The sequence below is a fragment of the Coptis chinensis genome, chromosome 2 (genome assembly GCF_015680905.1).
Source record: "Coptis chinensis isolate HL-2020 chromosome 2, ASM1568090v1, whole genome shotgun sequence".
NCBI classification, from domain to species: Eukaryota; Viridiplantae; Streptophyta; class Magnoliopsida; order Ranunculales; family Ranunculaceae; genus Coptis; species Coptis chinensis.
The window spans coordinates 75,813,629-75,839,976 of record NC_141457.1 but is presented as its reverse complement, the minus strand read 5'-3'; the positions used below and the strand labels follow the sequence as shown (position 1 = coordinate 75,839,976).

The 26,348-nt window shown below is 40.3% G+C and overlaps 1 protein-coding gene and 1 pseudogene across 2 annotated transcripts; both read right to left on the bottom strand.

Moving 5' to 3' along the window:
- Window positions 1–12,527: 12,527 nt before the first annotated feature.
- LOC147517884 (putative aspartic proteinase GIP2 pseudogene) lies at window positions 12,528–14,141 on the bottom strand (annotated as a pseudogene). The gene has a single exon (XR_015211605.1). The product of XR_015211605.1 is annotated as a putative aspartic proteinase GIP2 pseudogene (transcript).
- Window positions 14,142–21,300: 7,159 nt separating this feature from the next.
- On the bottom strand, window positions 21,301–22,904 carry LOC147517883 (uncharacterized). The gene is made up of 2 exons (XM_086593739.1): window positions 22,092–22,904; window positions 21,301–21,453 (listed from the first exon to the last, which is right to left on the bottom strand). Exons 1-2 carry the CDS (start codon window positions 22,902–22,904, stop codon window positions 21,301–21,303), a joined length of 966 nt encoding a protein of 321 aa, XP_086449865.1.
- Between the last annotated feature and the right edge of the window lie 3,444 nt (window positions 22,905–26,348).

The window sequence follows — 26,348 nt, the reverse complement described above, 5'->3', positions numbered from 1 at the left end:
CCTAGCAACCTAAAAAAAAAAAAAATAATAATAATAAATAATAGAATATATCCATAATAGAAACACCACCCACGCCCATAATAGAAACTCAACACCAATCTTCCACAATCTCCAACCGATCCCACCATCGAAACCACCAACCAATTCGAAGTTTGAACTCCGCCGCGAACCTACCATAACCACCTTTGTTGGTTTGGTTAGTTTTCATCAAACTCGCGATCCACCACCATCTACAAACCCCAAATCAGTAAATAACTTCAATGGCTTAACGACGAGAATTCTCGCGGAAAAGCGTTTGTTTGTTCCGACGGTTTACGCCATTTTATGACGCCGGAGATGTTAAAGAGACATTGAACGGATTGTGTGGTATTCGATGAGGATTTCTATCACTATGAATTGGTAGAACAGTTTTATAAGAAACGAGAAGTGGAGGGAAATAGGATTTTCATTAGGATAGCGAGGACGCGGAAGGAAGTTCTGAGGCGGTTGTTGGTGAGCTATTAGGAATCACCCTCAGAACCAACCTAGATATCGACCATTCGGGGAATCCAAGAATACTGCAGTTCTCGTTTTGATGAAAGATACGGTCATAGAGGGTGAATACAATACGATATCTCATCATGCGTTCGCCGGACTACCACGAGAACTAATCAACTGGGTCAGAGCTCGGTGGATTGGTAAGAACGCCCTCGGGAGAGACAAAGTCGGCGACATCGGACTTGATTCCGTGACGTTCTCCGGAATTTGCAAAGCGAAGGAGTATAATTTCTGCATCCTTGATTTAATTTTGAATGTGATTAGAGGAGTGGGAAAGAGCCTAGCCTCTTCCCGTATTGATCACTAAGATTATGCTCTCATTTAGAGCCGCCGCTAGATCTGCTCCTATTAAGATCAAATTGCCTTCTAATGCAAGTATTTATAAAGAATGCATTCAAAAGACTTGGCCGTTGTCCGCAGAGAAGGAAGTTGAGTCGGATAATGAAAGGGAAGATATGACATGGTTGGTTGAGGATAATTTTGATAGTCATACTTCTAATTTAGAGCGAATGATAATCGCAAACCGGTTTTCGCGATGCGCTTATAATATCTGTGAAGATATGAGACATAGACAAATTGCACTTCATGATAAGCAAAAACGGACCTTCGGGCGACGGTTGAAATGCTCGTAAAGCGGTCGACAAGATATAATGTTTAACTTGGAGGTTATCCACGAGAATCACCAAGCCCGATTAAGATGATAAAGATTTAAAGAGATGGAAGCTGGTAGCTTGTTCAGGATAGAGATGCTACGACGCATGCCACTCATTGATGAGTCTGTCTCCGTTGAGTCTGAGAGGCATGAGCGTCGTCGCCGCAGGCCAGATGGCTCAAGCCATTCGACACCACAGAGCCAGTCTCCATCTCAGGGACCATCTTCTTCACACGCCTAGGTGTGCACCATCAGTTGTGTCCTTTTATTTCATTGTCTTTATTGTTTTGTAGTGGAAATTTACTTCAGTAGTTAGATTTGAATATTAAGTTGTTTGTTTTAGATTATTTGGATTCCATATTATTTTAATATAATTTATTTTGATCATCTTTCGAAAGGTTGTCTTGGAGTAAAAGTTGAAATTAGGCCGATATCGGCATATCTATGATTTTTTTGTAGTGGTAGTATGATATATAGGAGAGTTTAGAAGTTACTATTCTAAACCAAGTTTAGAAGATACCAGGGTTGTTAGGAAATCAAAGACATGGTTAGTTCCGTTTTTGGGTTTGGCAGTTTCCTATTTCCGGAAATGGCCTTAAAACAATTTGGCAACTTGCCGATTCGTTTTGGAAACCCAGAACCTATTTAAACTTCCATCATACTACACTCACAACACACACTACACCCCACCATCATCTTTCACTTTTCACTCCAGCCCTTTTTCTTGTTTTTCTTGTTTTTCTTAGAAACTCAATTTTACGCACTCTCACGAAGCGGCCTCGCCAAGCCGAGCGACTCGCCCTACTTACATCAGAACTGAAAAATCACTCGAAGCCAGCGCAAGTAAAGAGCGACTTCGGCGGCCAAACACTGGAAATCGAAAATTTAACAGGCTGGCGCCGCTAAAGTAAGCGCGACCCGCTTAAAACACCTGTAATTCAAAACCCAAGAGCGCCCACGCTTCAAGATAGAAGGCGCCTCCTCTCCGAAAAAACACGAAATTTTAGATTTTCTGAGGTTCTTCCAGGTTTTCGCAGCTATTCTACAAAGTAGTGTTGAGATGACACCACCTATAGTCATTCCTGAACAGTCTTTTGAAGACTTGATGGGAACTTATACCTATGGAGCATCGTTCCGCGAGCGGATCTTGCAATTAGGATGGCGACATCTTCTGGTGAGTGATGACGATTCTTTTTCACCTAAGCTAACTGAATTCTTTTATAATAATATTACTTTCTTTTGTACCCAAGAAGGAGAACAAAAGTTTTCCCTTACTATTGACGGTACGTCTATGGAATTCAGTAAGCACTTGATAGCTTTGGTTTCGGGATTGCCATTACCTGACCCTATGCACACATGGGGATATATGACAGATAACGCATACCTATATGAATATGCCTATTTCCATGAGTATTATTATGGGGAGGGTATTTCAGTATCATGGACCAAGACCAATATAACATCAATACGAAAGTAGCCTATCGCTGAATGTAGGCACAACCATGTTGTTCATCATGATGAACATTCTAGGGAACGGCGGTTTACTTACGCCAATAATACATTTGGTGGCGTTTTCCTTGCTTTAGGCGAGGGACGTCGTCGGTATGACATTCCCCGAGTTTTAGTTGCTACGTTGAAGCGAGGCCATACCTTGAGGCATAAGTACCTTCTTATGCCTGTCTTGGTTTGCCGCCTTATGCGCGCTTGCCTACCCATATTCTGTACACAGTACACAGATTGGAAAAGGGTCGAAATCATGAGACCTACCAATCGCGGTGGTAATGATCATTCGAGCCATGACGTGGCGGGATGGCAGGTGCAACCACATTTGGTTGCTCCTTACACCCCATCAGACCAAATATCACTAGAGAGGTTAGCATTAGTTGATGATACACGACGTAAGGCGTGGCAAGTTGTTATGGCATGGCAGGATGCGAAAGAACCTCATATAGAAGAGGAGGATGACGAGTAAATGCTGGGGTGCAGGTAAGTTTTTAGTTAAGTTAGTGTCTGCTTATGTCCCAAGCAATTTAAGTCTGTTAACCCCATAATGGGTGGAACTCTTATAGTGTTGCGTCAGTTTTTATTTCCTATATTAGTATGTTCTAACCGTGTTTTGCAGATATTCCAGAATTTCACGCGTTTCCATGGTATTTTTCTACCCTCTTTATTTAAATGCTTTGAGGACAAAGCATGCTTTTTGTTTGGGGGCATAGAAACTCGTGTAATTAAGGCATCTGTTAGGATATAGATATGTATAATATGCACTTGTTTTCTAGTTAAAATTTCAAAAAATTCAAAAATATAAATAAAAAGTATGCTATACACTTAGGAATATTGGTATTGTTTTCTTTCTCCATGCTTTTAACAATCTAGAAGTCTCAATGAGTATTTTGTTGATCAGAATAATTGTTAGAAACTTAGGTTAATATGTAGGTAATAATCTTTGCATCTATCTATAAATTTATTACATGAGTATCTATGATTGTTAGCGAAGAAGTTTTCAAATCTAGGCTAGAGTACTTATTCTACAAATCCTGTGAGAATATAGCCTAAAGCCTTATATGAGTGAAACATTTGAGAAATGACACAAGGGAGAAGTAAAATCGGATAGAGAAATCACACGCCCACTTGCTTGATCACTAAACCATATCCTAAGCGAGAATTTAGGCGCTCTTTGGATCGATATAGCCAGAAATTCAAACCTATGAATTATTTTCCGCTAGTCGCCACTCGAGCCCCTTCTTTAGCCTTCCATAAACCACAATTCCTTTACCCATTACAAAAACAAAACAAATAAAAAAAAAATAATAAATCAACCTACCCAATCTAGAATAAGTCCGAGAATAGAATGAGTGAAGAAAGAAGAAGAGAAAAAAACGTGTAAACAAAAGTTAGTTAATTGCTTGAAAAAAATAAAGAAAGAAGTTTCCATCCAAAGGAAAAAATAAAAATAAAAACTCCAAAAAAAAAAATAGAATAAAAGGAGTCAAAAAGCCAAAAAAAAAAAAAAAAAAAAAAAAAAATGGCTAAGGATGGAAACAAAGTGTAGAAGCAAAAGTAAATAACAAGGTTTTTCTAGTTACATAATATGAAGACTCTATTATCTCAGACTTGTCCTTTTTGAATATCCATTTCCTTCCTTCTTAAACCATCTCCTAATCCCCATGAACACCTAATAAAGACCTCTAGCTTTCAATTAGGAATAGGTTAGTGTGATAGTAAGTGGCGGATGTGTTTTCGACCCCGACTTCCTTGTTGTCATTGAGATTGTAAGGTAAAGTGTGCCCATCGCACACCGGAGTATGAAAACTTGAGTGGAAAAATCAGAGAGGTTTTGTCTTGACATTTATGTGAGGACTACTACTAAGGGCGCTTATTCGAAGTTCTAAACAAACCCGCTAAACATTTCATAGTATTACTCATTGTTATATGTTTATTGTAGATGATTGATTATTATGCATATATTAACTTAGGGTTTTCACCGTTATTCTTATGTAATTGCTATAGAGATGTATAGATAGTTGAGCATGAAGGGAAAACAATAGTTTTATTTCTTAGTCGTTGTAGTATAGATGAAGTTTGTGAGTACCTTCATTTGGAAAACTCTCACGCGAGGCTATAACTCGTCCACTAGGGAATTCCTAGTGGTTTAAGGCCTTGTTGCATATGGTCAATGCAATCGCACTCAGCTAAACGAGATTAGGTAGAACTCCATTTTGGTCACTTATTCTAATTTCTCATATTTGCTTGAGGACAAGCAAAATTTGTTTGGGGGGTGGTTTGATAAGAGCCCAAAACTGTAGTTTTAACCCCTTAATAATCATATTGTTAGACCAATTATGTGAATAATAAGTAAGAGTTAATATTGATTACGTGTTTTTATGCATTTCAGGGCTTCAAAGTCCATTATCTTGTGAGAAATGTGCCACTTTAGCGAGATAAAGGAGCAAAAGTCGTGAGAACTTCGAATGCCATATCTTTGGACTCGGACCTCGGATTGAGGCCTACCTTATGTCAAAACGACCGGCTCGGAAAGAGCTTTGCAATGGTCCAAGCCTTGACCCAATCAGAGGAGCAGAAGTGGACGAAAAGTCTGTGGAAGCTAACTGCAGCTGAAGAGGCCTTTTTGATCGAAAAGAATTGGGTTTTGGGCCCGATTCTCCGCCCAACACATGGCTCCAAGCCCATGCACGAATTTTGGATCTGGATGTATAAAAACAAAAGCTTAGCTCTTTGTTAATGGTAGCTAGTTAGACCTAAATTAAGATATAGAATTATAGATCTAGTTTTATTAATTAAATTAAGTTTTAGTTCCATTTAAATTCTTGTTTTAGATTAAATCCTTGAATCATTGTTCTTGATAGATTAGATAAATAAAAGTAGTATTTTTTTATCAAGTTCGAATTTCTCATTTCCATTTTAGATCTAAATTCAATTCTTGTCATTGTTTTATTCCGACCATTAAATTAGATTCATTATTGCTAAATTAAGTAAGTCTTAATTTCTCACATTATGTTTAGTTTAGATTCAATGGTAAATGTTAGATTGATGACTCGAGGCTAAACCTCCATTAGAGGGGTTGATGAAGCTTTGATGAAACCTTAGTTGTTTAGTATAGAAGCGTTGTAGCATCTATTCCACTCTAGAAGGTCGCGTTTAGCCATGAGAATGGGTGGGCGACCCACATGCTAGTTAGTACTTGGTAGAAATGCCATGAACACTAGGGATTAGACTCGAATTCTTTGAAAACGTAAGAATCGAGATACATAATCTGTACTAGGTCATTAAGTTGGATTCGAGGTGGATTCAATTCCCCTCTAATTCCTTTATCTAGAGTCAAACAATAGTATTTCCATAGCATTTGTAGTTAATTTCTAGTAATCATCTTAATTAAGTATCGTAGTATAATATTTCGTAAAGCTCTCATTGACTTAAGAGCGACTAGTTAGACTTAGAAAACAATCCATGCTAGGGAACTAGGAGTGGAACGAACTTCGTACTCCATTTAGTGCAATTCGCATTGAGAGTAGAAGCTTTGATAATCAGACACGTAAAAGACTAAGTTTAGTTTACTTACGTTTTGGATTCGCAGTTCATTTCGTAGGTAGACTACTCATTTTATGATTATCACCAAGCAATATTAGAAACTGGCCCAAAATAGTTAAATGGTTCGGTCCAAAAATTGAACTGAAACCGGCCCAAAAACTTTGAATTAAACTGGTCCACAAATCTTAATTAAATCGGGCCCAAACAAAACACTCTAAACTAGCTAAGGCCCAACCACTTAAAAATTAGAACTAGCCCCATCTAAAAATAGAATCCGGCCCACATAAAATTAGAATTTTGGCCCAACCAAACAAAAGGTTTAGGCCCAAAGAAACCGACCCAGGCCCAAGCCCAAATTCGGTCATCTCCTTCCTCCAACAGTTCTCCACCACCACCAAATCCGGCCACCACCAAACTCTAATCGACCACCCATTTTGACCCCACGGTTTTAATCCAAATCCAAAACCAAACAACATTAGTTAAAACAAAAACCCCAAATCATACAATCCAACCCTCACCCAAAACTAGATCTAAAAGATTTTACTGCCACCATTAATGGCTTCCGCCACCTTTCAACAGTCCCCACACACTCAAACACAACCCCTTCAATCGACAACCAACACAAGATTCAAAAACACAACCAAAACAATTCAAACTACAAAAAATCGCCCCACCCCAGTATCACCGTAATGGCGTTCGGCGCCATTAACGCTTCTTGGGAGCTTCCAACAGCTCTATGCTAACCACAGACTAGCAACCCATAGCAATCACTTAGCCACCCGACAGTATCCCAGTAACACGCATATGGACAGGGGCTGCCATTGATGCTCTCTTGAGCTTCAACAGTTCTTAAAAACGCACCAGTCCAAACAACCTTAACAAAACAACAATTAACAGTTCAAAAAGTCTACTGTCGATGTCTCGGTCATAGCCTTGGCCGCCATTGATGCTCTGTCGAAGCTTCGACAGTTCAACATCAAATAGCCCAATAAGCGCAACAGTTCAAATCCAATTCCGATATTTAACGAAGTTTAATAATCACGAGACACGATGAAAAAGAATGAACAAATAAAACGATTTCGGTATACCGGTGAAGTAGAAAAACTAACTACTCACCTTTATGAACAACTCGACGAATCCTCCCAGTCCGAATCGTCGCGCTCCAACGCTCCAGCAAACAAGCTTCAAGCTCTGCCTCCATTTTTAATATTTTTATTCTCCTAGAACCCTATTCTCTAGAACAATGTGTTTATATACTTGGGTCCGAAACCCAAGCCCAACACAGACTCGGGCCCAGAAAATCAGACCCACATGTCCCAAATCCAATCCAACGAATTTTGAAAATAAATAATTAAATTAATTAATTAAATAGATAAAAACGTATTTTAAAAATACGGGCGTTACAGTCACTTTTCCAATTCTCTATCACATTTGTTTCCATTTTCCTAGAGGCTTTATACTTTTCAACTTCTTCTATAGGAGCTACATAAATGACCACTGTAATGGGCCAAAACCGGACCAGTCCTTATGGGTTGGACCTGACCAAGTCAATATAGTCAACCAGACGATCTTGGAACTTCAGGTTCCTAAAAATTGAATCTTTGGAACTTCAGGTTCTTAAAAAGAAATATAAATCTTGGAACTTTAGGTTCCTAAAAATTCAACCATAGAACTTCTGGTTCCTAAAAATTAGATCTTGGAACGTCAGGTTCCTAAAAATAATAGATCTTAGAACTTCAAGTTCTTAAAAAAAATAGATTTTGGAACTTCGGGTTCCTAACAATTTAATTCTTGGAACTTCAGGTTCCTAAAAAAAAATAGGCACATAAATTAAGCTAAAAGAGCCACAAATAACGTATAATTTTTAATTGCCTACAAGACAGGTCAGTTCTTCATCACGGTTTAAAGTAGGAATGCTCAGATGAGGATTTCAGTGATGTGGATAACTCAGTGAATGAATGCAGTGCTTAAGATCTGGCCTACTAAAACCTCCGTTCAAGGTCGATTAAGTGCAAAAAATGTGGGTAACACTGTAGTGTATGCAAAAAAAATCTCTAAGCACTCTTTGGATAGGTAAAAACATTAATAAAAATAAAAAAACTTTTAAGATACATTAGACTGCCACCACCCATGCAAAGTATAATAAAATATCAACACGAATGCCAAGGATATCCTGATTAGAAATGTTGAGGAATATCCTGAAGTAAAGAGTCACAAGAGTTGCAATAAGATGGTTAATACTTAAATAAAGAGTTGAATCCTTGATTGTGATCAAATAAAAATGGCATAAAAGTAAGTTCGCAAAACATTCAGTCAAGAGGAGCCATCAATAATTGTTAACAATGGCGATGATGACAACAACACACAATTATTGTATATGGTGATATGTATTATCTTTAGCCTTTCTCCCATTTCAATACAGAAAGTTATTTGCCCTTTCGACAGCTACTAATAAAACCAACAACAGTATAGGAAAGCTATTTTTTTTCTCAATAAATCATGAATGGTGATTAACACTTTTCTAAAACAATACGATCAAAATTTAAATTTCTGTTTAAACTAGACTACGAGTCTACGACACATGTGTCCTAGAAACCCTATCAAAATTTTACCAATTAAGAACAATACGATTCGACCAAACAAAACGAAACTATCACACAATAATAATAATTTAACAAGTGAAAAAAAAAAAAAAAAAATATATATATATATATATATATATATATATATATATATATATATATATATATATATATATGTATATATATATATGTTATTCTACAATAAAGTTAAATTCGACAGTAACGAATTTAATATGGTATCAATAGTATCGAATACGATTTAATTACAAGTTAAACACACATACGTTTAATCCAAAGCTAAAGACTATCGTGCTGATAACGTGTTAGAATTAAACCGATTTGGAGAGAACACCACACTAACTTAACATGTATTGAATCATTGAGAGAATAAGATAGAGAGAATTCTTATTCATTGAGGTAAATCTGAATGGGAGGAGGTTACTTTTATATACAACTAGGTAACCTCATTTCTAAGATAAAGGATTAACATGATAAACAGTAAGATAGATCGAGGATGATCAGGATAAACACCAAGATAGAAGATTACCAGGATAAATACCAAGATAGAAGATTATGAGGATAACACATAACAATGGTGGGCATCCATATAAGCCCACGGATTTCATAACATTATTGTTATTTTGAATTGTTTTTTATGGAAAAATAGAAACAATAGGCTGACTTGGATTAGTTGATGAGGGGGCCAATGGAGATGTGTTGTCTACAAATTTTTATATGCAAGTCCACAAATTCATTCTCTCTTAATATCGGTTTAGTGAAATTCGAAAGTTCCACCCATAGCTAATTTTCTGATAACAAATTGCAATAAAAAAAAACTTTGATGATGCTGCCACTTCAATAGAAACTTAACAAAAAAATGAGCAGCAAAAACCAAAACACTAGCAAAAGCACTCACTTACATCTCCATTTATAATAGATGCACGGTATTGTGCTGTGAAAAAGAGAACCAACCGAAGAGAATGATTGCTACCCAAGAAATTAAAGGAGGTGGATCGCAATGGAGCAGCTACTCCAATCACAAAAAATGTATGCGAATGTTCATTAATTGAGGAACATTCAATTTAGTTTACTTTAATTAATGACCAAATCTGGCAAATAAATTGGTCAAAAAGATTTTGCCGCACGATCTCTTCGATCAATTTATTTTGCAACACAAATTACTTGCTACCTCCAAACAATTCAAAGAAATATCTTTCTATATACAACGGTGATCTAGAAATTAGACCGGCTATAATCAGACGGAGGTGACAAAAGAACCGTGATGATGTGATGATGGTGGCCGATGGTGGCGGCGAAAAAATTGTGATTTATGATGTGTAGTTGTGGAGGATGGTGGTGAAGAGTCGTGGCTCCGATACCAAATTGAAAGGTGTAAAGGCTTACCTGAACAATTGAAAGTTGACAGAGGCCATATTTATTGATACTTAAGATTACAATATGGAAATAAACATAAGGAAGATACATGGAGATATACTTCAACAAAACTTGTATAACAGATATTGATTTGAAGAATTTTTTTTTATATTGTTCTTGGCTTACTATACTAAAAAATGGATAGATATCTTGACAATGACACAATGTTAGGCAAATAATTTGTTCCATCAAAATTTTCATTAGTAAGTATGAAAACACATGTTACAAACTAAAGAATATCCACGCTTTCTAATTTCTATATGGTGATATATCACGATATTTTGCACTATGTTACAGACTAAGGCTCTGTTTGGCTGCAAGAGATATTGTATTACTTAACTATAATTAGGTGATACAAGTCATGAGATGGAGTACTTGTGTGTCTGCCTCTTATCCTATCACATGTTTTACTTGGCTACTGTTTGGTTGACATTCACACCTATATACTCATTTTTTATATCATACAAAAGAAAAACTAAAAAAAAAAAATCATATACAAAATTTGCAAATAAAAACTTAAAACAAAATAAAACTAATAAACAAATAAAAGGAAAAAAAAAAAAACTCTAATTAAATATTGAATACATAAGCACCCAATTGATTTATACAAAAACATCCCAAAAAAAAAAAAAAAAAAAAATCCCAATTTGATTAATAATATGAAGATTTAAACACTACTTTTTTGGAGAAAAAAAAGTTTTAATGTGAGAAAATAAAAAAGGTGGAGAAAAAAAAAATACATAAGATTTATAGTTCCATTAATAAGATTCCCAAATGAAAAAGAGAGGGAGGAGGAGAAAGAGATAGGGAAAACATTATTTATGTGTTTTTATTATTTTTATTTTTTTCTCTTTCATGGATAGAAAACACGTTTTAGTGAATCTGGACTTTTCCTTTGGATTTGCTTATCCACACTTTTGTGTTCCTGCAATTCAAGGGGCTTACTAGAGTATCCACGTTTTAGACAGACCAAACACCTATACAAGATAAACATGACTGCCACGTCACCAATTCCTGAATATGGACTCTCTATTCACACTGCCAAACAGAGCCTAAAGAATATCCCCGCTTTCTAATTTCTATGATCATTGCATGAAAATGACGAGAAACAAACAACATTAATTACAATTGAACTTTATGTGGAAACCGGAAACAGAACACGATTTGTCTCACTTCTAGGTTTCTAGGTGTTGATATCATATATCAAGTTAAGATATATATGCTGGGTAGTTAGGACTTTGGACATACAAATGACTTTATGGCTCTATGGGGATCTAATTTCTCTCACTCTTTTATGCGTTTAATCCATACACACCTTCAAAACATGAAACAAATTAATAAGTTATTAATCCAAGTTAATTATTACTTGAAACCTATTCTATTTTTTTGGTAAACGCCATTTTTTTGTATATTTGATCAAGCAATGATAAATTGCAATTATTAGGAACTGGGAATGAACATAGATGACAGCGAGGTGCAATTGAAGACTTCTAAGAGACTCAATTAACCACACTACAAGCGCATGCTTGGCTTTTTGGCGAATAAAAGCATTGTCCTTGTAGGGGGTAAAGTTGGACTACGGAAACTGACCTCTGGACGAAATGGAAAGACATGATTTTTGTTATAATAAGGATGAATAACCTTTAGGGTGTTCGCTTCTATTTGTTTTATTTTCTTAGGTGAAAAATAACATCTTTTCCCAATCTCAACGAAGGTAAATGTTGGTCCGGAGTGTCTTTATGGAGTTATGCGTATGCTCAAGAAGCCGACGCAGTGTTTTTCACTAGCCTAAAGTCCTACGGATTTTTAGCTAGCTATGAATGGGGTTGTTTGGACCCAATACTGAAGGTAGGCTGCCTTATGTACTCAAGGGGGGTGGCAAACAGCATGAAGAACAAACTTACAGATTGAATAGTTTATGTCCTAGTCTTGATATCTAGCTCTAGTTATCGAGATGGTTTAGCATCAAACACATTTACCGGAAGACAAGTAGGGCTGTTGATTTCATGGATGTTTAGTTTTGTGACTTTGTCCCGGCTATCCTGGTGTTGATTAGTTGAAACAATTATTTTAGCTGCTTCTATACTGGCACCACATCTCAAAATTGAATTCTGTCATTTGAACGGACATATTTGAACAACCTCCTATACTTTTGCTGGTGATACTGCTGGACGCTTTCTCTTCAAACAATGCATAAATTTTCAAAACAGGACATAGCGCTATTTTACTTTGAAGATTTGAATTGTTAATACAAGTATGCAGCTGTTACACAGTTAAAGTAAGTATTTCTGTTCATTGAATTACTTATTATTGTTTTCAATAAAAACGAAGTACATAAATAGAAATGCCTCGAGGGAACTAGATGATTCAGCCATCATCAAGACCCTCTTAGACACTTGATCTGAAGTTAGCGCATCCAGCTGTAAATTCGTAAGGCATGGAGGTAAATCCCACCCTTGAAGTAGCTAGATCAAATTGTATAAAATTGTTCTCCAGTTGATATCCACCCAAAACAATTGAAGCTCTTGGCTTGTTATCAACGTCCTCCACGGAATTCCCATCAATAAATCCCAGACACATCACATCATCGCTCACTTTCACCAATGAATTTGTCGGATAGATGGGCCAAGTTACACTCTTACTCTGCAAGACAAGGTCAATACTAGGAACTTGCAATCTCCCTCGTATACTTACAATGCTCTTTGAGCTAAAACATGCTCCAAATGGTGCCACTGACGCTACTCTAGTAATGTTCCTAGAAACAGCTTCCCTAATGAAAGTCTCTGTTAAAGCCTTGTAAACAGAAGTTTCCAAGATAGAATAGGGAGCAACAGTACTAAGTTTTGTTCCACCTACGCCATTTTTGCCAATCGACAGCAATGATGAATTTAGTGGCAATTGTTTACCATTAATTGTAACTGATGTCACTCCAATGAAGTACTCAAATGAAGGTTCACCTCGGAGAGCCACTCCATTTGTACTTTTAGGATTATTGATCAGCTTAGTGTAGGTAAGTGACTTGGAAACGTCTGAACCTGGAAAGAATGAGTATGGTCCATCACCGAAAAATATTGCTCCAGGTGCTTCCATTGAAGGAGATAGGCACATGGCAAATTTACGATGGAGACTAAATGCTGCTGCGAGTTGGGTTGGCAATGCAATTCGTGTTCGACCAAAGGCTGCGATTCCTTTAGTACCTTCAGCAAGGCCTTCTAAGAGGAAGCTTCTTGTACAAGCAAAGATAAATTGAGGAACAGAAACAGATACTCCTGGCTTGTAGCCATTGGTGGATTTAAGTGAAAGAACATCCATGGTAACATCACCACCTGTTATGAACTCAGTGACACCATTCTGAGGGGAGAGTTCACATGTATTGTTGCTACAAATTGGTGATGGGATGTTATTGCAGGTGCTGCAGAAAGAATGTGCATTGGCAATCTTGCACTGAGATGACCCACAACGTGCTGGACGGTAGGATGATGATATATAGCTTGATTGGCAATCGATCCAAACAAATTGGCCTCCAAGATCGACAACCAGCTTCACTAGTACTGGTGGAGTCCTTTGGGTGATGGTAGTAACATATTGAAGGGTTTTGACATCTTTTGTAACAGGGAGGACTAATGCACTAGGTCGGAAAGATTTTTGGGCCTGACAGGAGGTTATAATGAGGAAGAAGATTGGAAAGAAGAGTTGAAGAAGGGAAGGCATTGAAGAGATTGAAGTGCTGTAAGTGCAACTGGAGAGGGTGATAGAGTAGTGAGATGTGAAAATTTGGTTAGAGCTTGAACCCATTTTATACATATTATTTGAGAGTTTCAGCTGCCAAACTTGACCACAAGAGATAACGTTCCCCACATTTCATTATCTTATATTCTTATACGTCCGTGCATTCCTGTTGAAATAGTCTTTGTCTTGAAAGTCCAATACCAGGGCAGGATAACAGCATAACCAGGTATTGGACTATTTAGTTGCCAATTTGCCATAGTCAATTTCAGAGCCGCAGTAGCCCACTGAGAAAGTGAGAAGTGAGAATACAGGTTGAACTTCAAAAATGTTGAAATAGACGAAAATTCAAAGTGAATACTGAATCTCCGCCAGACCGTAGTCACCGTACCTACTCTCCGTAGTTGTACTTTTATTTCTTACTGTTTAATAGTAAAAGTAGACTTTATCTCGAAAAAACAAAGGGTGGGACTGGGACGTTGGATTTAGACGAAGGCCCAAAATATCGATATCAATCAATATATCGGTGTATCTAAAAGCCGATATATATCGGATATATCAAAAATATCGGATATATCTATTTTTTTCATGACCCGTCCATATTATTTAAAATATTAGATATGTCGAAAATATAATATTGAAAATATCGGATTTATATTAAAAAATGGTCAAAAAGTTAAACGATATATATCGTAAATATCGGATATATCGATTATCTCGGCGATATAAAGTTTTATATCGAAAATTCCAATATATATCGGGGAAAAAAAGATTCTATATTCGGTGAATATATATCAAAAATATCGATATCGGCGATATTTTGGTCCATGAGACGAAGGAGATCATTCTCTCCTTGAAATAGAATTAGAGCGCACTTTAATCTTTAACAGTCCCAAAAAACAACTCAGTTGACACCTCACACCTGTATACCAAACTAACCAAGCTAACCCCACTAAACTCCACGGGTTGCCCTCTTCTAATTTCTTCCTTTCTTATTTTATTTTTTATACTTTTTTCTTTTTCTCCTTCTTTTAAACCCTTAATTCATTAACAATCAAGAGCAAATCCAAACCGGACTAAAATTGGTGTTATAGAGAACTCACAAACAAGTTCAAATCCCTGTCTTCTTTATCTACAATTGACAACAACGATTTTCAAGAACTCCCCAACACTTCATAGAAATTTTCAATTATTTTTTTGGTGTGCAAATCATACTGAAATATTAGTACTTTCAAAACTATAAGAATTTTAGATTTTCCAGCATATAGATAAGCAAGCCATGGTTAGAAATTTGTAGAAGTAGAGAGAATAATAACTTGGTTGTTATGCCGAAATCATGAACGTGCAAAAAGTCCAAACACAAAAGGAATATATCGATTTTTTTGAGTTTGACTTATATGATGAATAGAGTGAGATTAGTGAATATGGGGAAAACAATGGATGGGGGCTTTCTTTCATTGAAAAAGAAGAAGAAGTAGGTGGTTTGAGTTTTCTTAATATTTTTTTGTTAGATTTTTCTGTCTGTTTTATTATCATCTTTTATGAAAGGAAAAAAAAAAGAGCCACAAGTGACGGAGTTAGGTAGTGGGTACTTTGAAACATAATGCAATATCACGATATTTGTCGATATTTATCTAGATTCCAGAGAAAGATATATAAATATCACGATATATTCAAATATATATATGACTGCAAATATCGACGATATTTTAGCGATATTTGTGGATATTTTACGATATTTGGGGATATTTGGCGATATTTTGCGTATGTAACAATTTTATTTAATATTTACTATTATATTTATAATAAATATAAATAATCAAGAAATATCTATAATATTCACGATATTTATCGATATTTTAGATATATCTACGATATTTGCATGTGAAACAATGTCAAATATCCTTAAAGATGAGGATATATCCACGATACATATCGAGAAATTGAGTATCGATAAATACCTATATCCTGATATTTTGTACTATGCTTTGAAATACATATACGTGGGCAGTGAAAGAACAGCTCACATCTCGAAGTATAACCCAAATATCCACTTTGACGGTTGATAAAATATGCGCTCTAAATGGGGCACGAGAGAACAATTTCTCCTCATTAGGACTGTTAGACTAATAACGAGCTCTTTGGCAAATAAATTGAAACTACTATTCTAATACAATATTAAACGTTTCTAGGCTATTGAGAAAAAAACAAAAAAAAATCACCTATGCAAATATGACTTTCAGCTATGGTTTTCAGTGATGCATGCAAGGCGACAACAATTAGTTAATCTATGACTTCATTTGTTTAACAACGGTGTTAGTTAAAAAATGGTAAATTCTTATTAGTAATGGCATCACCAATGCAGAGCTTTAAAATCCCAGACCACATCATCTTTTTGGAGGGTCACGTCAGTTTTTGGAGGGCAATAAAGAGTAGTGAAAACTCTATATTAATGGTTGTTCCAACGGAGAAAATAACCCCTCTTTTATAACACATGAAATTAGACAAGAAAAAACATAAGTGAAGTCACGTGACTTAAGTAAAGTCATGTACACAATTTTTATTAAAGGTTTGGGCTTCGGGTCCTTCAAAACATTTGTAAGAATGAGGACAATTATCAAGACTGATAAATATGGAGGCCCATTTAGGGGCATCACTTGAAACTGTTTTTTGTTTAGGTCCGTTAAATTTGAAGAAAACAGCCCGTATCCGAGCCCCATTGGTGATGCCCTGAGCATAATAATGCCTCGTAATCAGTTAATCACCCACTATTCTTTGTGAGTCACACTATAACTTAATGACCCAACGAAATCACAGTAGAGAAAATGCAACGGGGAAATTTTGGGGTACTGTTGGAACCCCTCTACTTCCTCCCACTTTCTCCTCTTTTTTCCTTAGGTCTCTCCTCTCTAGATTTGCTGAAAAGTCCTCACTCTCTCTCTCCCACTGTTCTTTTTATACCCCTGTCCTTCTATCATAGTCGTCCACCTGTTCTCTCATACCACGCTCACTTTTCTTCCACGTGTAAGGTTTCTATCGTGTACCCGCGAGTCTGCAGACCGATCCTGTGCTCGTGAACTCTCCGCATATCTTACCTCGGGCCCATCCTTCTGCTGATCCTCTGCACCCCGGCTTCCCCTACCACAGCCTACCTCAGGCCAATATTACATCGATTCTTTATATCACAGATCCTACCACTACAGATGCCCCTTCTCGACCTTGCGGCCTTATATAGGCCTGGGGTTGAGAATTCTCCTCACTTCTTTGCCTCAGCAACCAGCCCCTTTTTCTGACTATCCATCGATATGTGTGTGCTGGAGTAAGTACTCATCACGCATGTCTTTTCATTACTTCCTCGTACTCTGAGCCTCCACATGTCACACATCCGTTGGACCACTTGCCGACTCTTCGGTTTCTTCACCCTAGGGATTTTACCCTTTTACCCTTCCCCTACTTAAAGTCCCGCTCATTTCTTTTTCTTCACTCACTTCACTTCGTTTTTCTCTCATTTTTCTTCTCTCCTTCTTTAACAGCTCCTCCTCTTCCCACATATTCCGATCCACTGAGACCCTTGGTGATTGCTCCGGTTCAACTCTTCTCTATTGGGATTTTGATTCAGGTTTGTCATTTCCCTTCCCCTTTTGGTTTACTGTTTATCTCTAAATCCTTTTTTCCCTTTACATAGCAACTATTTGAATCTTCCCCTTATTTTGAAATTGTTCCTCTTCCTCTCTCGATGTCGGCGTCCAACTCCGAGGACTCCTCTTCTTCCCGATCTACAGAGGTGGCCTTTCCACCTCCAGTGGTTGCTGCTGCGGTCCCGTCCACATCTAGGCGATTCATCCTTCCATTGCCACCCCCTCCCCGAAGTCGCAGACCTAATTTGAATGCGATTAGGGCTGCCTACGGAATCCCCGTTGACATCACCATAGAACATGTGTCATTTGTCACTCATTACCTTCATCTGGTTCCCCGACGGCCGGGGTCTCTTGTAGTTACTGTCGGTCAGATTGTCGTTGAGCTGTGGCTTCCCCTCACATTGTTAGACGTTGAGGTGTTCAATTATTTCAACATCCCCCCTTGCCAAGGCATTGGGAACTTTTGGAGGTTGATGTATGCCGCAAATTACTATAATAGGTCCGGGGATCCCAAACTGTCATGCCGCAATATTGTCTCCAACTATTTCATAAAGACCAGTACCAAAGATGTCAGTGTGGGGGGTACCAATCTTTCTGTGTCCGCCCCAAAAAGATGTAATTTGTCTTTCGCATCACTACTTCTGACAAACTGTGGCATCACTACCCGCTGTATGTATCAGGGAATTTCTTGTCCGCGGACCTCCCATCAAGACTGACACTCAATCACCTTGCTTTCCAATCTAGTGGTGAGTCTGGTTGTAGCCTCCTTCTGTTCTTGCAATTAACCCACGTTGTTAACGGTTTTATTGATGTATCCTCATGCAGGTTGGCGGCCTGATTCCAAGTCTCGCATATACTCAAGAATCACCACTCCAGTCTTTGAAAGACTCCGCAGTCTAGGATCGGCCCAAGCTGTCTTTCTGAACCTCCATCCGTCCACGGGTACCCCACTATTAGAAGTGCCCGCACTCCACAACATCGCGGGCTTCTCCGTGCCTTTTTATCGTCTACCCACCCCCTCCCAAAGAGAGGATTACCTCGAGCATCGCCTCCTCCCAAGAAATGCTCCCGTCTCCACACTCCTCATCACTGCCCTATCCAAGACTCAAATTCTTCCACCGTTCTTGCACCTAGTGACCCTCTTTCCCCATCCGCTCCAGAACCCTTTTCTTTTTACAGATCCATTTCTACCTGGGAAGATCAACATACCCCTCCACTCTCTCCCTCCGCAGACATGGATATCACAAAAATGAAGCTGTTTGATAGTGATGATGATGATGATGAAGTAATGGAAGTCTCGCCTACCAAAGTGGCGGCTTCCGCAGAGGGGCCTCCTACCAAAAGACCGAGGATATCTGAATCCGCAGAACCTGCCCCTACAACTCTGGCACTCTGCAGTGCCCGCCCGTCGGCATGGTAAAGAGCATGCCCTCCCTTCCGGCAAAGAGATTGCCCTTGAAGAGTTCACCCCTACTTTCAAAGTTCACAACCGTAAGATAAATGTCGCGGACTCCGCCCTTGAAAATCCTGCTGTGGCCTCCTCCCTCTTCTATGGTTTTCACCTCCCAAAGGATATGGCCTACGCAGAAGGAGGAACCTTTGAACAACACCGGACTTCCCTTTACACTAACTGGGAGAAGGTATCAGTTCTTATCTCCACTCTTGTTCTCTCATTTTTCTCCTCTGACTTGTTGTCCTTCTCGTTTTCAGGTGAGCCTTGACATCTCCTACATGATCCGCGGTCTATTTGGCGCTTGGGCCAAGGTGGATTCCCTGGAGAAGGAATCCAGTGGTCCCAACGGACTAAGAGCCACTTGTGCCCATCTCCAGCGAGATATAGAAGCCGCGGAACTAGCCAAAAACCAGGCCCAAGATGAGCTAAAGACTGCGGAAACCAACCTCCAGCAAAACATGGATGAGGTCAATGATCGCTTGAGTTACCAACGTGCAACTCTCCTCCTGCAGCACCAATCCAATCTGGATGCTCTCACTCTGCAGCATCAGGAAAGTATTGTGACACTTTTAGAGCAACACAAGGCGGACATGGTCACTCTCCAAAATCGTTTCAAAGCTCTGGCAGACAAGAGGGTGGCCAAGAAAATACAAGAAGATCATGATCGGCTTCTCAAGGATGGTCGTCTTATGCCCGAGAAGCCGCCCACCCCTGCTGAGGAGTCCACAAAAGGGAACCTTAAAGTTGTAGTGGGAACCGAAGTGTTGGAATCCACCGTGGAAGACAACACCACGGAAGCTGTCACTACTAATGAGGAGATCTCTGCTGCAGTTCCCACCTCTATGGAGCCGTCCCCCGAAACATTTTGAGATTCAGATTGAGGATTTCTTGTCTTGGTTTTATTACTATGTATGCTCGTTCGTGCAAATTATGTATTCCTTTTGTTATGACTTTGACATTGTGGATGTTTTCTTTCAAGTACTAGTGTTACATCCTTCACTACTTTCATTTTTCATTAATTAAGTATCGATGCTCTTTGGAATCTGTTTGCTCTTGCACTCTTACTTTACTTTGCACAATAGCACCTGCATCCTACAAGATAATATAAGAACCCCTCTCTTGTCCTCTACTCATGCTTTCTGGTTGTCCCTCTTCTCGTTATTTTGCACAACTCTATGCACTGGGGCCTTTCCCCCCAAGAACTCACTGGGGCCTCTCCCTCTGCCCCATAGATTGACTTGGACATCATGTCTGCTATGGTCTCTTCCCACCCGCCATCTCCCAACGGCTGAGGAACCTGCTGGGGCAACTCACCTTGCCCCCAAGTTTGATTCGGACCTCATGTCCGCAAATGGCTTTTCCCCCCCGCTGTCTCTCAACGGTTGATGAGCCTGCTGGGGCTGGCAACTCACCTTGCCCCCAATTTAGATTCGGACCTCATGTCCACGAAGGGCTTCCCCCCGCTGTCTCTCGACGGCTGATGAGCCGGCTATGGGCAACTCACCTTACCCCCAATTTTGATTCGGACCTCATGTCCGCAAAGGGCTCTCCCCCCCCCGCCGTCTCTCGTTGGCTGATGAGCCGGCTGGGGGCAACTCAGCTTGCTCCCAAGTTTGATTCGGACCTCATGTCCGCGAAAGGCTCTTCCCCCCCCCGGCTATCTCTCGTTGGCCGATGAGCCTTTAAAAAATTGCCACATCAGTTTCTCAAAAGTTTCGTTGTATTATATATTTGCAAACAGCTCAAGTCCCTTGTACTGGACCTGTATTACATTTAAGTGTAAAACCTTTTCAACATTCTCACATTCCAAGGCCTCTCTACCAATTTTCCTTCCATTGTTCACAGCTTGTAGGTGCCAGCCCTTCCGACATCCACCACTGTGTAGGGTCCCTCCCAATTTGGGCCCAACTTCCCGTCCTTTGCTCTCTTGGTACTCGGTGTCACTCTGAATAGCACAGAATCTCCTACTCGGAACTGTCACGACTTCAGCCTCTTGTTATACTGCCTTTGTAAGTGTCTGTGGTACTCCTCTAGCCTGACATGCGCGGAGTCTCTCCTCTCCTCTGCCAAATTCAAGTCCCTAGACAGCATGCCCCAGTTCAAACCCTCCTCCACCGCCTTAGTTCGTGTCGTGGAAGCCACTATTTCCGACGGGATCACTGCCTCTATGCCGTAAGCTGGCAAGAACGGAGTCTCTTGGGTGGTAGTTCGCGGTGTAGTTCAATAAGCCTAGAGCACATGGCTCAATTCGTCAGCCCATGCCCCTTTCTGATCTTCCAGCTTTCTCTTGAGATTGTTCATTATGGTCTTGTTGGATGATTCCGCTTGTCCATTGCCCTCTGGATTGTAAGGAGCAGAAAATCCTTGTTTCACATTGTATGCCTATAGGAAATCTTTCACCTTTGATCCCGTGAACTGTGTCCCATTGTCCGCTATGATGGAGTGCGGTAGGCCAAACCTACATATGATGTTTTCCCATAGAAATTTAATCACCTGCTGCAAGGCCATGACCTCTATCCATTTGGTGAAATAATCTGTAGTAGCTAGCATGAATCTCCTTTTGCCACTGGCCATAGGCAGAGGACCCACTATATCCATGGCCCACATGGCGAATGACCACGAACTTGATATATTGTGTAGCGGCTCGGCGGGCGCGAATATCAATTGAGAAAACCTCTGACATTGTCCACACTTTTTAGCAAACTCCACCGTGTCCCTCTTCATATGGGGCCAAAAGTAACCCTGGGTCAAAAGCAGTGCGCTGTGGTTCTTCCCGCTGAATGGCTTCCGCAATCTCTCCCATGCAACTCTGCTAGTACATCATGTGCTAGATTTGGCCCCAGGCATTTCAACAGTGGTCCATCGAAATTCTTTCGGTACAACTCTCCTTTTAACAATGTATATCTCCGCGACGTCTGTTCCAATATTCTCCTCTCTTTCTTATCATTTACCTCTCCTCAGGATAGATAGTGTTTAATAGGGTCCATCCATCCTCCTACCCCTTCCTCGGCTTGGCATACCTCTCCCACCTCCTTGATGCTCGACTTCTCCAACCTCCTTACCTTTATCGTTCTTTCTTCGGACCCTGGTATTGTGGCCGCCACATAAGCTAGGGCGCCTGCGTGTCTGTTCTCACCACGACCCAAATGTACGAACCTGACCATTTTGAACTTCTCAGCTTTTCTGTGTACAACCTCCAAATATCTTGACATTCGCACACATCTCGCGACAAATCCTCTATTTGCATGACATACTACCAAATTCAAGTCTGAATACACCGTTAACTCGTCCACCCCCAAATCCCCTGCCATTCCCAACCCTACTATCACAGCCTCATATTCGGACTCATTGTTGGTTGCCGCAAACCCCAGCTTCATAGTTAATTCTATTCTGTCGTTGTCTAGAGTAACCAATACAACCCCTATTCCACTGCACATATCTGTGGAGGACCCATCCGCGAATACTCTCCATCCGTTCCTCTTATCCCATGGATCTAGCAAGTCCGGCTCCCCCTCATGTTCTGGTTCTATGACCATCTCCTCCCCCCAAGTTGGATCCTCCACTGGGAACTCCGCCACTGTCTGTGCTTTCTCCGTGGTCCTTATCTGATATTGAATTTCATAAGCACTTAGCATCACTGCCCATTTAAGCATTCTTCCGGACTTCTTTGCTTTCAGTGCTTCCTTGAGGGGCAGGTTTGTTACCACCACTACTGAGTGTGCTTCAAAATAGGGTTTCAACTTCAATGCTGAGAATATCAATACCAAAGCGTACTTCTCAACTCTACTGTACTGGGTCTCTACATCCAACAAAGTTTTGCTTTGGAAATACATCGATTTTTCTAATCAACCACTCGTACGAGGATTGAGCTTACTGCGTACTTTGTAACCCCCAGATACAAGTACAATTTCTCCCCCTGTTCTGGCCGCGACAACAAAGGAGCCTTGCCCAAATATCTCTTCAGCTCTTGAAACGGCTCCTTGCACTCTTTTGTCCATAAGAAATCGGGTGTACTTCTTAGTAATCGATACAGCGGCCTACACTTGTCTGAGGACTTTGAAATGGATCTATTCAAGGTTGTGACTCTTCCCGCTAGCCGCTGTACTTCCTTAACGTTCTGCGGCGATGGTATCTCCAACAAGGATCTTATCTGTTCGGGGTTGGCTTCTATTCCCCGGTGAGTAACAATGTAACCCAGGAACCTCCCCGTGGCCACTCCAAACGTGCACTTCTCTAGATTTAATTTCAAATTGTGCCTTCGCAGTATTCCGAATGTCTATCTTAGACCTTCTAAATGCTCCTCCTCCGACATACTCTTTTCCACCATGTCATCTATGTATATTTCAATTCCCTTTCGAATCTTGCTTTCAAATATTTTTTCTCCCAACCGCTGGAAGGTAGCCCCAACGTTCTTCAATCCAAACAACATCCTCGTAAAACAATATGTACCGCTTTCCACCACAAAGGCCATATTCTCCTGATCTGGCCCGTACATTGCGACTTGATTGTATCCCATAGATACATCCATGAATGAAAATATTTTGAATCCCGCTGTTCTATCCACCAATTCATCTACTCGCAGCATGAGGTAACTGTCTTTGGGGCACTCTAAGTTAACATCTGTAAAATCAACGCACATACGGACCTTGCCATTCTTTTTTAGCACTGCGACGTCGTTGGACAATCAGTATGAGAATTCCACTTCTCGTATTATTCCAGCTCCTTTCAACCTCACGACCTCCTCGCGAATTCCCTCAGCATACTTCGGCCTAACACTTCACATATTTTGTCTTACAGGCTTAGCATCTTCCTTCATGTGCAAACGATGACATACGAATCCTGGGTCTAATCTAGTGACATCTTCAATTACCCAAGCAAAGACATCCTTGTTTTCGGACAAGAATTGAACCAACTTACTCTTCCACTCCTCCGACAAATTGGACCCTACTGATGTGAACTTCTCTTCCTCTCCCTCCCCTAAATTCACTATTTTGATCTCATCAAGGGTCTTCGGTCCCACCGATGACTCCGCCTCCCCCTCCACAGAGGCACAATGTAATTGCTATGCTTGTCTCTTCCTAGGGTTTGTCGTCTCTCCTTCTGACCCGCCAACCAAACACTTCACTGGACCCTGATGACTATTCTTGGCAGTCACCTGATCCCCATGGACTTCATACATCCCAGTTGTGGTGGGAAATCGTATCACCTGGTAGTATGTTGATGGTACCGCCTTCATCTCATGGATCCAGCGCCTTCCTAGAATTGGGTTGTATTGCGAGTTAGAATCTACTACCATAAATCGGGTGAAGACCGTCATCGGACCCGTTGTAACTGGTAATAGGAGTTTCCCCATGGGCTCCATCATACTCTCCTTGGATCCATATAAGTTGGATCGCGGAGGTCTCAGCTGCTTCGGATCAATTCACATTTCCTCCAAAGCTCCTCTGAACAACAACTCCACGGCACTACCGTAATCAATCAACACCCTCTTAACCATGTAATTGCCTATCGCTACTGTAATGACTAATGCGTCTTCATGGGGAGAAACAACAGCTCGGAGATCTGCACTGCTGAATACAATCCTATCTCCTCCCTCCGCCGACCATGACTTTGGTTGCAGATTGTCTGCTACCCCATGGATCTGCTGGATGCTCGCAGTTCTCCTTATCTTTTGTCTATGAGCATTGTGACTCAATACCTCCCCACTAAAAATCACATTAATGGTTCCCAGTATTATGCCCTGGGGCGGCACTTACTCTTCATTCTGCGCGCCCCTCACAATCTCTCTCATCATCCCTTTCTCTACCAACCTCTGAACCAACCATTTTAATGCGTAACAGTCATTAGTCTCATGATTTCGTACCTGGTGATATGCGCAGTATGCCTTATATGGTATTTCTGTCGGTATGCTCCGCGGTCCTTCATATCCCTACAGGTTCTTAATCAAGGGCAAGATCTCACTCAGCGGCCTATTCAGCAGTGTCTGCTCTATCTCGTGGTATGGCTTTCTCTCCCTATTCTCTCTCCTGATCCCCTCTCGGTTTCTTTCAGATCGTGAGGAGTATCCGCGATACCCACCACCACCTTTTTCGGACGTCTCTGTTCTCCGGTGTTCCCTGCCTTTTTCCAAAGATAGCACTGCCTTCCCTGACCTTTCTGCATGGTGTCCTCATACCTTATATATTTTTCCACCCGAGGATACAGCTCGTGCAAGGTCGCGATCTCATTCTTAGCCATGGACTGATGTACTCTTGTTCCCAGTCACAGACCTCTTTCAAACATTATTACCGTGGTTCTCTCATCCATGTTTTCCACCTTCAACATCTCTACTTTGAATCTGCACATGTAGTCCCTTATTGACTCCACGGATCTTTGCCTAACAATGAATAAAGTCGCTATGTCCACCACTCGCCTTTTCTGATGTATGAAATGGTCTATGAATGCATGCTCCATCTCCTAGAAATTATTGATGCTTCTAGCCAAAAATCTGTAGTACCAATCCGACGCCTCTCCTTTAAAGCTAGCCGGAAACATCATACACCGCAGCCCATCATACCGAGCCTCTTGCCAAAGAGGCATCTACTGTTGGAAATGGTGAATGTGATCCACCGGGTCTCCTTTGTCATCATATCTCTCAAACCGAGGCTGGTTAAAACGCTTCAGAACCTCTGAAGCCCAGATGGCATCCGCTAACGGATTACGATTCAGACCAGCCACCATTTGGCTAGCCGCTCCTTCGCGACCTTTCGCCTGCTGAAGATTCACCTCCCTATCATTGTTTATCATCTCTTGGACTTGTTCCATCATCAAACCGGTCACCGGGTTTTCGACGAGATCCGGCACACCTGCTTTGTCAGACTCCTCACTTACTTCTTCCTCTGCCATTTCTTTTTCTCTTCTCAATGCGTCGTTCTCCTCTCTCAACCTCATAATCTCCTCTTGCATAAGTCGCGTTTCTTCTGCTGCTAACCCTACTATTGTCTCCTCTACTCGATTTCCCTTTTCATCACTCACCACCTTCGGCGCCTGATAGGAAATTAACCGGCCTAAATAAACAGGCTAATTAAACCCCACTTTACTTATACTAATACTCGCAAGCGCACGAGGTCTATCGTAATAGGGTCAAGAAGCTAAGTCGATCCCACAGGGGATTCTTTGTTTAGGGACAATTGAATACTAAAATATTACTTATCCTAATTCGACAATGTTGTTTTATAGAAATTTGGAATTAATTACTACTAAATCTATTTTATTTAACTACGATCTAAGAAATGAAT